Below are 13,348 nucleotides of genomic sequence, written 5' to 3'. Positions count from 1 at the left end.
TGGGAACTCCTAGTGCTATGACTTTTTAATCATTATGCTGGGGATAGGAGCTACTTTAGCAATCCAGGCATTGACCACCACTATATGAGCGCCACAACTTATCAGCCATTAAAGGCAGCCCTGACACCTCAAGGGCGTTTGGGAATCTGTGGGGCAGTTTTGGTTATCACAAGGGAAGCATCAAGTGGCATTTAGTGAGCAGTGTCCAGGGATGCACATAATTCTGATTGCAGGGGGTTTTCCGTCAAGAATTCTACCCTAAATGCCAGTTGTGCCTTGATGAGACATGCTTCATCAGGAAGTCAGGGCATCTATCAGGTAGTGTTTAAGACATTCTCAGTAGGTAGAATAATTATAACTGTTTATATTAATAAGACCCACGTGATGCAGTTGGTGAGCATGAGGCTACTGATGTCCAGGCTTGACCGAGGGTAGTAGAACACCAACTAACCGACCAACCAACCAACCAAACAACTAGGAGTGGGAAGCCCATGAAAAGTAGGTTTCCCGATCTGGAACTCAGAGATTTAATACAGTAGGTTTGAGGTAGAGTCTAGGAATCGCATTTTGGTGGCACACAGTGAACTGTGATAAGTACCCCTGGGCCAGACATGTAGGTGGACACATCATGAGCTGAGGACCAGGGAAAATGAGGGCAAAAGCACTAAGGAGGAGTGGAATACAGACAGGAGTGAGGCAGAGCCAATACCAGCAGAACATTTTAAATTTCATGGGTGAGGGTCCTCAGAGCATCTTTAGTGAGGTTAGTAAATCACTGCTGGTCAGCTTTCTCACTTGTATCCCCTTCGGGATTCGGGTACCACTCTGTTTATTCTAGTCCTCATTTCCCTCTTCTGCCCCCTGTGTCTCACCCTGCCTGAGCTGGGGCTCCATTTCTAGTGAAAGGTTCTGTTTTGCTGGTTCCATGTTCCTACCTTGGTTTTCTAACCAAAAGACATCCTTGGAATGCCTCCCTTTCATAAGATGCTCAATGATGCAGCTCACTACCCTTGAAATTCTCTGTGAGCCGGCTCCCTGTACACTGGTCCATTTCTAGTTTTGTCTTTGTGTTCCTCTTGGCCTTTTATCTAGACATAAGAGTTTCTACTTGCCTTTGTCATGTATAAGAACTAGAGCTTCCCTCGACCGAGTCCTCCTTCAGTTGTTCCCTCCACCCCTCCACACTTGCCATGAGCATCATTTAGCTTTTTAACTCTTTTTTGAAATTACTCAATGAATTTTATTACATTCATAGTGTACAATGATCATCACAACCAAATTTTATAGCATTTTCATCCCAAACCCTCGCCTGTTTCTTTCATCCCCCCACCCCTCAACCTGTCTCATTTGGAAACCATAAGTTTTTCAAAGTCTGTGAGGTAGTATCTGCTCTGCAAAGAAGTTCATCGTGTCCTTTTTTTAGATTCCACATATAAGTTATAGCATTTGATGTTGGTGTCTCACTGTCTGACTGACTTCACTTAGCATGATAATTTCTAGGTTCATCCATGTTGCTAAAAATGCTGTTATTTCTTTCCTTTTAATGGCCGAGTAATATTCCATTGTGTATAGTACCACATCTTTATCTACTCCTCTGTCGACGGACATTGAGGTTGTTTCCATGTCTTGGCTATTGTACATAGTGCTGCAATGAACACTGGAGTACATGTGTGTTTTTGAGTCATGATTTTCTCTGGATAGATGCCCAGGAGTGGGATTGCTAGATCAAATGGTAATTCTATTTTTAGTTTTCTGAGGCATCTCCATACTGTTTTCCATAGTGGTTGCACCAATTTACATTCCCACCAACAGTGTCATAGGGTTCCTTTTTCTCCACACCTTCTCCAGCACTTATTGTTCGTAGACTTTTTGATGATGGCCATTCTGGCTGGTGTAAGGTGGTACCTCACAGGGGTTTTGATTTGCATTTCTCTAATAATGAGTGATGTTGAACATCTTTTCGTGTGTTTTTTGGCCATCTGTGTATCTTCCTTGGAGAATTGTCTGTTTAGATCTTCTGCCATTTTTTGATGGGGTTGTTCATTTTTTTGGTATGGAGCTGCAGAAGGTGTTTATAAATTTTGGAGATTAATCCTTTGTCAGTCGATTCCTTTGCAAAGATTTTCTCCCATTCTGTGGGTTGTCTTTTCATTTTGTTTAGGGTTTCCTTTGCTGTGCAGAAACTTTGAAGTTTAATTAAGTCCCATTTGTTTATTTTTGTTTTTACTGCCATTACTCTAAGAGGTGGATCTGAGAAGATGTTGCTATCGTTTATGTCGGAGAGTGTTTGGCCTATGTTTTCCTCTAAGAATTTTATAGTGTCTGGTCTTATGTCTAGGTCTTTAATCCGTTTTGAGTTTATTTTTGTGTATGGTGTTAGGGAGTGTTCTAATTTCATTCTTTTCCATGTGGCTGTCCAGTTTTCCCAGCACCACTTATTGAAGGGGCTGTCTTTGCTCCATTGTATATTCTTGCCTCCTTTGTCACAGAGTAGTTGACTGTAGGTGCATGGGTTTAATTCTGGCCTTTCTACCCTGTTCCACTGATCTATATTTCTGTCTTTGTGCCAATACCATACAGTTTTGATGACTATTGCTTTGTAGTATAGTCTAAAGTCAGGGAGCCTGGTTCTTCCAGCTCCATTTTTATTTTTCAGGATGTCTTTGGCTATTCTGGGTCTTTTGTGCTTCCAAACAAACTTTAAAATATTTTGTTCGAGTTCTGTGAAAAATGCCCTTGGTAATTTGATAGGGATTGCATTGAATCTATAGAGTGCCTTGAGTAGAATAGTCATTTTGATACTATTGACTCTTCCAATCCATGAGCATGGTATGTCTTATCTGTTTGTATCATCTTTGATTTCTTTCATCAGCATCTTACAGTTTTCAGAGTACAGGTCTTTTGTCTCTTTAGGTGGGTTTATTCCTAAGTATTTTATTCTTTTGGATGTGATGGTAAACCAGACTGCTTCCCTAATTTCTCTTTCTGATCTTTCATTGTTAGCGTATAGAAATGCAGTAGATTTCTTTGTGTTAATTTTGTATCCTGCGACTTTGCCAAAGTCATTGATGAGCTCTAACATTTTTCTGGTAGAGTCTTTAGGTATAGTATCATGTCATCTGCAAATAGTGATAGTTTTACTTCTTCCTTTCCAGTTTGGATTCCTTTTATTTCTTTTACTTCTCTGATTGCCGTGGCTAGGACTTCCAAAACTATTTGAGTGGTAGTGGCGAGAGTGGATATCCTTGTCTTGTTCCTGATCTTGGCGGGAATTCTTTCAGCTTTTCACTGTTGAGAATAATGTTAGCTGTGGGTTTGTCATACATGGGCTTTATTATCTTGAGGTGGGTGCCTTTTATGCTCATTTTCTGAAGGGTTTTTATCAGAAATGGGTGTTGGATTTTGTCAAAGGCTTTTTCTCCATTTATTGAGAGAATCATATGGTTTTTATTATTCAGTTTATTAATGTGCTGTATCACACTGATTGATTTGTGGATATTGAAGAATCCTTGCATCCCTGGGATAAATCCCACTTGATCATGACGTACAATCCTTTTTATGTATTTTTGGATGCGGTTTGCTAGTATTTTGTTGGGGATTTCTGCATCTATGCTCATCAGTGAAATTGACCTGTAATTTTCTTTTTTGTGGTATCTTTGTCTGGTTTTGGTATCAGGGTGATGATGGCCTCATAGAATGAGTTTGGGCGTGTCCCTTTCTCTGCAATTTTTTGTAATAGTTTCGGAAAGATAGCTATTAGCTCTTCTCAAAATGTGTGATGGAATTCGCCTGTGAAGCCATCTGGTCCTGGACTTCCGTTCGTTGGGAGTTTTTAAATCACAGTTTCAATTTCAGTTCTTGTGATTAGTCCATTCATCTCTTCTATTTCATCTTGGTTTAGTCTTGGAAGAGTGTACTTTTCTAAGAATTTGTCCATTTCTTCTAGGTTTCCATTTTATTGGCGTATAGTTGCATATAGTAGTCTCTTATGATCCTTTGTGTATCTGTGATGTCCGTTGTTACTTCTCCTTTTTCATTTCTAATTTTATTGATTTGAGTCCTCTCTGTTTTTAGCTTTTAACTCTTAAAATGCACTGAAAAACATAGAGTATCCTATTTACTGAGATGTTGAAAGGATCCTTAAGTTTCATAACAAGCAACATAGGCGGTAGAGAAATTTACGAATATTTGCTATTGCTGAGTGGTGTGAATTCCCAATCGTGCACTGAGCTTTTATCCTATGTCAGGCTCTAAGCTAAGCCCTGGTTGGTTGTGGGGGTGGGGAGTATACAAAAGGCAATAAGAGTAATATAAAACAAGGCCCTCACTCTCAGAAGGGTTATAGTTCAGGACTTATACCTTGGGTCCAATTTCCAGGTTAAAATAAAGACAGTTTTTATTATTTGAAGATAAGAAAAAAGAGAGTTGAAACTTTCTCCTTATTCCTCAATTTAGTTGATACACAACTGAAATTTTCAGTTGATTCCGAAAAGGTAGAAAACCCAGATGCATACCAGTTGGACAGTCTAATATAATAAAATGCCATCTTGCCTCTCACCTATTTTTCCTAGTGGAGAATTGCCTGGGTGTTTCTTTCCGACCTGTGTCTGCCCCTTCCTTTCAAGCTGTAGTCTCCATGGCTCCTGCTTTGTCATTGAAGAGTACTTAGAAAATTGCAGAACAGAAGTTGAGGGATGGGTATCTAACAGATGAAATAGTGAGTTCAGCATCGTGATGGCTACCGTTCATGTCAATAGAAAAAGGAAAACAGTCCGTGGATGGCTTCCACACAACAAGCTGTCTAATCTGTGCTCATCTCTCTTCTTTGCACTCACTGTATTTCAAACAAGCCAAGAACATTACTTAAACTCTGTTTAACTACCACTACATGGTACAAGGCTTTGCATGAGTTAAGCTTTCAGGAAATGCTTGCTCTTTGTCTAATATGTTTGTTTGGGACAAATTAATTATGTTTAATTTTTGCAATTTAATTTTTTAAGCAATACCGAGCTTACGTGGCCTTCCCAGACTTTTTCCGTAATTCGACTATCACATGGTGGAAGAGGGAACTGAGAGAACTATACACCAATCCACAGGATCCCGAGAAGAGCTTGAAGTTTGACGGCATGTGGATTGTAAGTGTGTGTCTGTGTGTCTGTGTACATGTGACTAGGGGTATTTCTGTCCTGCTGTGGCTAAGCATATGTATCACTGACCTTTAATCAAGAGGGCTCATAGTCATCCAGGAAAGACTTTGGACAAATCCAACTGCAGTTCCTCCAATCAGGAGTGGAACGTTCTGATACTCCCCATACCTTGTACCTTGCCTGAAGTTCTTGCTGTAAAATTCCAAGGTGATTACCAGGAAATCTTTGGAACTGAGCCTGCCTCACACCCTAAGTGAGAGATTGTTGTTTATGTTTTTTTTTTTTCCCCCCAAATCCTCCAGTCAGTCATTCAGTCATTCTGTAGGACCTAACTGACATTTTGCAAGCTGGATTCGATGAGCCCCCTGGGCTAGTATCTATGGCATTACTGGGTGGCAAATAACTTATTGGGTCAACTTACAATACTGGGTCACTCTCTACTTCCTTGTCTCTGAGTTGATAGGAGAGAATCTTTTTTTTTTTTTTTAAGTGAGCCAGGAGTTCCCATTGTGGCTCAGCAGGTTAAGAACCTGACTAGTATCCAAGAGGACATGGGTTAAATCCCTGGTCTCACTCAGTGGGTTAAGGATCTGGCATTGCTCTGAGCAGTGGTGTAGGTCACAGACGCAGCTCGGATCCCTCATTGCTGTGACTGTGGTGTAGGCTGGCAGCTGCAGCTCTGATTCGACCCCTAGCCTGGGAACTTCCATATGCTGAGGGTGCAGCCCTAAAAAGACAAAAAAAAAAAAAACAGAAAAAACCAAAAAAAAACCAGAAAACAGAAACTAAAAGTGAGACGTATCTGTGTCTGACATTTCTAGGATATGAATGAACCGTCGAGTTTTGTGAATGGGGCAGTTTCTCCAGGCTGCAGGGACAGCTCTCTGAACCACCCTCCCTACATGCCATGTAAGGACCCTTGGCCTCCTCTACTGGCAGTGCCACAGCTACAAGGAGCAAGGCCCGGAAGAGCCCAACAGCCAGGGGGTCATTCTGATGCTCAGGCACATCCTTACTGATGCTCTGGTTTGGGGGAGGGAGGGAGACAAACACAGTCTAAGAACTTTACGCAGGTTGATGTGGGCAAGTCATTGGCCCTTTGGGGTGAATGTCTCAAATTTTTTTTCAGAAAACATTTAACATTGGTGATGTCTCCAGAGGCTTCTACAACTAAGTTTCTTACCTCTCCAAGCTCACATAAATCCATCCACAGGAATTTGCTGCACCACCAGTGGGTGGAAAGTCACGGCCTCCCCATGTCGTGGAGTCCATGCACTTTAATGTTATACTTGTGTTCGTATTTGGTTCCGGAAATTCTCCTCTCTATGAATTGGTTGACCTTCAGCAGATTACTTGGTATTTCCAAATCTCAGGTTTTTAGCCTGTAACAGGAGGATAATTATATCTTCTTACTAGAATTTATGAGAATTACATGGGATGGACTGGAAGTCTGGGATTAATAGATGCGAACCATTGCTTTTGGAGAGGATGAGCAATGAGATCCTGCTGTACAGCACAGGGAGCTATATCCAGTCACTTGCGATGGAGCAGGATGGAGGATAATGTGAGAGAAAGAATGTGCACGTGCGTGTGCGTGTGTGTGTGTGTGTATGACTGGGTCACTTTGCTGTACAGTGGAAATTGACAGAAGCCTATAAATCAACTATATCGGAAAAAATTAAAATCATAAAAATAAATAAAAAAAATTACATGGGATAATGTACATGTTAACAGCCGAGGTTGGAGCCTGTCACCAGAGAGTGTTTGACAGCAGGGCATTCTTCCCCTGCTTTCTCCTGGGGAGCCCTTCAGGGCACTTGATGTTGAAAACACCAGCAGGTACCACTGGTGCTCAGTGCCGAGCATGCTTCCATGCCCCTGGGAAGGAGAGGGAACCAGCAGGGATCAAGGTAGCCTTCCGATCCAGAGTTCAATGCCTTGAAGAGAGGTCAGGGGTAAACAGGATCGGGCAGGGGTGGCTTTCACCTCACCGGATCTTTCTCCTCAGATTTGGAGTCCAGGAACAGTGGCCTGAGCAGCAAGACCCTGTGCATGGAGGGCGAGCAGATCTTGCCTGACGGCTCCCGCGTGCGGCACTACGACGTCCACAGCCTCTATGGGTGGTCCCAGACCAGACCCACCTACGAGTGAGTCCTCCCTCACCTCCCTTCTCCAGTCGGGACAGCCTGCAGGGCCAGCCACTGACTCATGAAGTTGCCCTGCTTCTCCTTTCACTCCCTCTTCCAGGGGTTAAGACGCGTTTAATTATAACTATGTAGCAGTTCATGGAGCCAGACCCTGTGGTCATAGGAAGGAGGACAAACTTAAATAAGGCATGGTGCTGCCAGTGACAGGCTAATCGTCCTAGCAGAGGATACACACATGGGGACACAGGCAGTTAGCAGATGATGCTATAATAACCTTCGTTATAAGGGAATATGGAGGATTGGAGGGCTCTTCATTACGAAAGTGACTCATGTCTTATTAGGATTTTTTTTGGGGGGGAGTGGGTATCTTGGTGGATAGCCGACTGGTATTCTATGGATTTAGCGCTCTCCCATTTTGTGTGCTCAGTCAGTGATTAATAAGAATGATCCTTAGGAAAGCCTTATCAAGGAATTCACTTTCTTCTTTCCCAAATATATAAAACTACATATTGAGTAAATAAATAGCAAGATTTAGTGATTGCTTCTTCTTTTTAGGTGATCCAGTGAGTTTATTACATTGTGACGCTCTTACTAAAACACTGTAAAACACTATCTAAAGGAGCAACTTTTACTATTATCTCCATCATCTAGAATCAGCCAGTGGGGATGTCATTATGGCTCAGATTTCCATACTCCCTTCTGTGACCCAGGAAACATTTTGTCACCATGCCCTGGGCTCAGGAGCTCAGGGAGGAGGAGCTCTGTGGTTCCCCCCACCCCCAGCCCCTCCGCCGCCCTAAGTCACCTCCTTGTCCCCCTCCGGGCAGAGTTGTGCAGGAAGTGACGGGAGAGAGAGGGATCATCATCTCTCGCTCCACCTACCCCTCTTCTGGCCGCTGGTCAGGACACTGGCTGGGCGACAACACGGCTGCGTGGGACCAGCTGAGGAAATCTATCATCGGTGTGTGGGCTGCTGGTGGGGAGAGGAGTGGGGGTCTTGGATCAAGGATTCTCTGAGGAGGGAGGAGGGGCAGGCCACAGGGCCCTCTCTGACCAGCTCTGGTTCTCCTTGCAGGCATGATGGAGTTTAGCCTCTTCGGCATCTCCTATGTAAGTGTCCTCTGCATTACTCCTCATCACCGACAGATGGTGCCATCTCTCAGAAATCACTAACAGGCCCGTTTTATCCCATCTTCTTTCAGACGGGAGCAGATATCTGTGGATTCTTTCAAGACGCTGAGTTTGAAATGTGTGCTCGCTGGATGCAGCTGGGGGCCTTTTACCCCTTCTCAAGGAACCACAACTCCATTGGGACCAGGGTAGGACGTTAAACCCAGAGCACAAACGTTTTGTGTCACCAGGAACACTGACTCCAATTTTTAACTACAAGAACTTCAGTCTGTACTCCCCAAGGACGTCTTCAACACCGTAAACCTTCATGTTCCTTCTTTCCTTCCTTCCTTCTTCTTTTTTTCTTTGTTTTTTTTTTTTTTTTTTTTTTTTTTTTTTTTTTTTTTTTTGTCTTTTTAGGGCCGATCCTGCAGCATATGGAAGTTCCCAGGCTAGGGGTCAAATCGGAGCTGCAGCCACCGGCCTACACCACAGCCACAGCAATGCAGGATCCAAGCCACGTCTGCAACTTACACCACAGCTCACAGCAATGCTGGATCCTTAACCCCCTGAGCAAGGCCAAGGATTAAACCGGCGTCCTAATGGATGCTAGTCAGATTCGTTTCCGCTGAGCCACAACAGGAACTCTTTCTTTCTTTCTTTTTTTATTTTTGATATATATTATGAAATGACTACCAAACTAGGGTCCGTTAACACCCCCATCACTTCACTCATCATCATTTCTTTTTTGTGGTGAGAACCTTTAATATCTATGCTCTTAGCAACTTTCAAGTATGTAATACAGTATTGTTAACTATAGAGACCAGGTTGTATGTTAGATCACCAGAAATTTTTTTCTTTAATTTTTTATTATAGTTGATTTACAATGTTCTGTCAATTTCTGCTGTACAGCAAAGTGACCCAGGCACACACATATGCAAACAGATATATATGTGTGTATATATGTATATCTACATTCTTTTTCTCACATTATCCTCCATCATGTTCCATTGCAAGTGACTAGATATAATTCCCAGTGCTACACAGTAGGATCTCATTGCTTCTCCACTCCAAATGCAGTAGTTTGCCTCTACCAACCCCAAAATCCCAGTCCCTCCCACCACCTCTCTCTCTCTCGGCAACCACAAGATTGTTCTCCACGTCCATGAGTTTGTTTCTTGTCTGTAGATAGGTTGATCTGTGCCATACTGTAGACTGCAGATATGAGTGATATCATATGGTATTTGTCCTTCCCCTTCTGACTTACTTCACTTGGATGAGAGGCTCTGGTTTCATCCATGTTGCTGCAAATGGCATTATTTTGTTCTTTTTTTAAGGCTGAGTGGTATTCCATTGTGTATATGTACCAGATCTTCTTAATCCGTTCATCTGTCAGTGGACATTTAGGTTGTTTCCAAGTCTTGGCTATTTTAAATAGTGCTGCAATGAACATAGGGGCGTATATGTCTTTTTCAATGAAAATTATGTCTGGATAGAATACATTTTTAGATTATTAATAGATATAGATGTGGATACTTTATAACAAGAAGCCTTTACTCTTCGACTAACATCTCCCCATTTCCTTCACCTCCCAGCCCGATAACCACCACTCTATGCTCTGTTTCTATCACTTAAAATATTTCATATTCCACATATAAATGATATCATACAGTAACTTTCTCTCTTTTTATGACTAATTTCACTTGGCATGAAGCCATCAAAGTCCATCCCTGTAGTTATAAATGGCAGTATTTCCTGCTTTCTCATATCTAAGTAATGTTCCACTGTAAATATGTGTGTGTGTGTGTGTGTGTGTATGTGTGTGTACCACATCTTCTTTATCCATTTACCCATCAATGGACATTTAGGTAGTTTCCATATTTTGACTGTCACCAATAATGCTGCAATGAATATGGGAGTGCATATCTCTTTAAGACACTAATTTTATTTCTTTTGGATATATACCCAGAAATAGAATTGCTGGATCACATGGTAGTTCTATTTTTAAATTTTTGATGAACCCCAATTTTTTTCCAGTTTAAATTCCCGTCAAAGATACACAAGGATCCCTTTTCTCCAGAGCATCACCAATTCTTGTTATTTTTTGTCTGCTTGATAATAGCCCTTCTAACAGAAGTGAGGTGATATTTCACTGTGGTTTTGATTTGTATTTCCATGACTATTAGTGATGTTGCATATCTTTTTATATACCTGTTAGCCATTTGTATGTCTTCTTTGGAAACTAGAAATCTATAACAAGAAGAAAACTGGAAAACATTCCACTAATAAAAGCAGTATGATATTGGCATAAAAATAGACTCAGAGACCAAAGGAACAGAATTAAGAGCTAATACTGTAAACTAATATTTGACAAGGGAGCCGAAAGTACTCAGTAGAGAAAACAGACCCTTTAGTGAATGATGGTAGGAAAACCTGGTGATCACAAGCAGAAGAATGAAATTGAACCTCTGTCTTACCGCATTCACAAAAACTAACTCGAAATGGTTTAAAGACTTAATCATAAGACCTGAATCCATAAAATTCTTAGATGAAAACATAGGGAAAAAAACTCCTTGATATTGTTCTTGGCAATTTTTTTTTTTGGATATGTCACCAAAAACACAAACAACAAAAGCAAATTTAAGTAAGTGGGACTATATCACACTCAAAAGCTTCTACATGGAATCAGCAAAATGAAAAGACAGTCTACAGAATAGGAGAAAATATTTGCAGGCCACATGTCTGCAACTTATTTAATATCCAAAATATATAAGACATTCATACAACTCAATAGCAAAAAAAAAAAAAAAAAAATCTGATTTAGAAATGGGCAGAGGAACTGAATAGATATTTTCCGAAAGAAGATACACAAATAGCTAACAGGTACATGAAAAAAGTCTCATGTTCTGATGAATCATATTCCTCAGCATCTTTTAGATTATTCTTTTGATTTGGGCATTATACTAAATATATCCCCCTACCCAAATTGCATATGGGGAATGTTTTTTTCATCTGTCCTGGGAAAGCATCAGTGAGTGACCTTTCAGCCTATTAAAAATATTCTGTGTCTCATCTGTGGTCATCGTGGGTTTAGCTATGTGTGATCTTCAGTTGGCATAAATGTTCACTGACCTCCTTAAGCCCCCCCAGACCCCCAGACCCCCTAAAGTGAGCCCTGAATGCTCTTATTTTCTCTTTAGAGGCAAGACCCTGTGTCCTGGAATGACACCTTTGTGAACATCTCCAGAAGTGTCCTGGAGACCAGATACACCCTGTTGCCGTATCTCTACACCCTGATGCACATGGCCCACACAGAGGGCAGCACAGTCGTGCGGGCTCTTCTCCATGAGTGAGTTTCTAGCCAGGGCTCCAGGGCCCGTGGGATCGTTTCCTTCTATGTGGTGGCAGCTGAAGAAAACAATTCTTCCAAATTAACTTAAAGACACGAATTGCCTTTGCCCAAAGCTCTTTAGGTATAGACCGTACCTTATGACTCTTTTAGCATGGTGTCAATTAACTCCTTAGCTCTTTGATAAAGCTATTGAATTAAAAAAAAGTCTCAAAATGATATACAATATAGCATAGAATAATTTTGCTCTAATTTGGGCATGGAAGGACCTACCCATCTTTGTAGTAGTTCAGATCACAAAGGAAGGCCTTCCAGGAGGATATCTGAGCAATGAAGGCCATTCTTGCATTAAAATGTGCCATGGTTAAGAAACATGGGGATATTGATTGGTGAGAACATGTCTAAATGCAACCATTGCTGTGGTTTGAAGAACATTATATATAGAAAGTGGGTACGTATCTGATTAACGGAGACCTAGTGAAAGAGTGGAGGATGGCATAGAAGCAGCTGGATTTCCCACTTGGGTCTGAACTGAGGAGGTGCTTCAAGGCCTTGAGCTGGGGGACCTTCTGGGATCTTAATTGTGATACCTTGGTTTTCTTTTCCAGGTTTGTATCAGACCGGGTAACCTGGGATTTAGACAGTCAGTTCCTGCTGGGCCCAGCCTTCCTGGTCAGCCCTGTCCTGGAACCTGTGAGTATGGGAGCCTCTGATGACTGGAAGATCCCACCTATGAGGCTGGTGAACAGTCGAGTAGAAAAACCTGGTCTGGAGGGGTCCTGAGATATGTTCTTTTTTTTTTTTTTTTTTTTTTTTTTTTTTTTTTTTTTTTTAAGGGCTGCACCTGTGGCACATGGAAGTTCCCAGGCTAGGGGTCAAATCGGAGCTACAGCTGCCAATCTACACCACAGCCACAGCCACGTCAGATCCATGCTTCTTCTGTGACTCCTCCACAGCTCACGGCAATGCCAGATCCTTAACCCACTGGGCAAGGCCAGGAATCGAACCTGCGTCCTCATGGATACTAGCTGGGCTCCTTTCCACTGAGCCACAATGGGAACTTCCAGAGACGTGTTTCTTTTTCTCCCTCTGCCTCTCCCTCTCCCTCTAAGCTGAAGTCCGTCTCTTAGGTGTTCTATTCCTCACCTCTCTCATCTTTAAAATCAACATGACAAATTCTGAGTCATTGGACCATTGAGAAGGAAAAATCCTTAGGATACATTTGAAGATGTAATCATTTCATCATTAACTGAAATAAGGAGTATGAGTCAGGTGGGGACAGCACTACTATAATGAAATCCTCACAATCCTCTATCACCATTAAAACAAAACTTTTCTGAAGGATTTTTTTTTTTTTTTGGTCTTTTTAGAGCCGCACCCACGGCATATGGAGGTTCCCAGGCTAGGGGTCTAATCGGAGCTGTAGCCGCCGGCCTACGCCAGAGCCACAGCAACGCCAGATCCGAGCCACGTCTTCGACCTACACCAAAGCTCATGGCAATGCTGGATCCTCAACCCACTGAGCAAGGCCAGGGATCGAACCCACAAACCTCATGGTTCCTAGTCAGATGCGTTAACCACTGAGCCATGACGGG

At 42.1% G+C, this 13,348-nt stretch overlaps 1 protein-coding gene across 3 annotated transcripts in view; it reads left to right on the top strand.

Annotated features, from left to right (window-relative positions):
- MGAM (maltase-glucoamylase) overlaps positions 1-13,348 on the top strand; it is a 125,609-nt gene that overhangs the window by 98,010 nt on the left and 14,251 nt on the right. For all 3 annotated transcript variants that reach the window (XM_021079097.1, XM_021079098.1, XM_021079096.1), the window contains exons 35-42: positions 5,001-5,135; positions 5,969-6,056; positions 7,156-7,294; positions 8,122-8,255; positions 8,370-8,404; positions 8,497-8,613; positions 11,605-11,753; positions 12,362-12,446. In XM_021079097.1, the coding sequence (XP_020934756.1) occupies positions 5,001-5,135; positions 5,969-6,056; positions 7,156-7,294; positions 8,122-8,255; positions 8,370-8,404; positions 8,497-8,613; positions 11,605-11,753; positions 12,362-12,446 (882 nt within the window). The remainder of the gene's footprint in view (positions 1-5,000; positions 5,136-5,968; positions 6,057-7,155; positions 7,295-8,121; positions 8,256-8,369; positions 8,405-8,496; positions 8,614-11,604; positions 11,754-12,361; positions 12,447-13,348) is intronic.

This window comes from Sus scrofa, chromosome 18 (genome assembly GCF_000003025.6).
Source record: "Sus scrofa isolate TJ Tabasco breed Duroc chromosome 18, Sscrofa11.1, whole genome shotgun sequence".
Taxonomy (NCBI): Eukaryota; Metazoa; Chordata; class Mammalia; order Artiodactyla; family Suidae; genus Sus; species Sus scrofa.
Note: the sequence above shows the minus strand (reverse complement) of the source record. Positions and strands in the feature narration are given on the sequence as shown.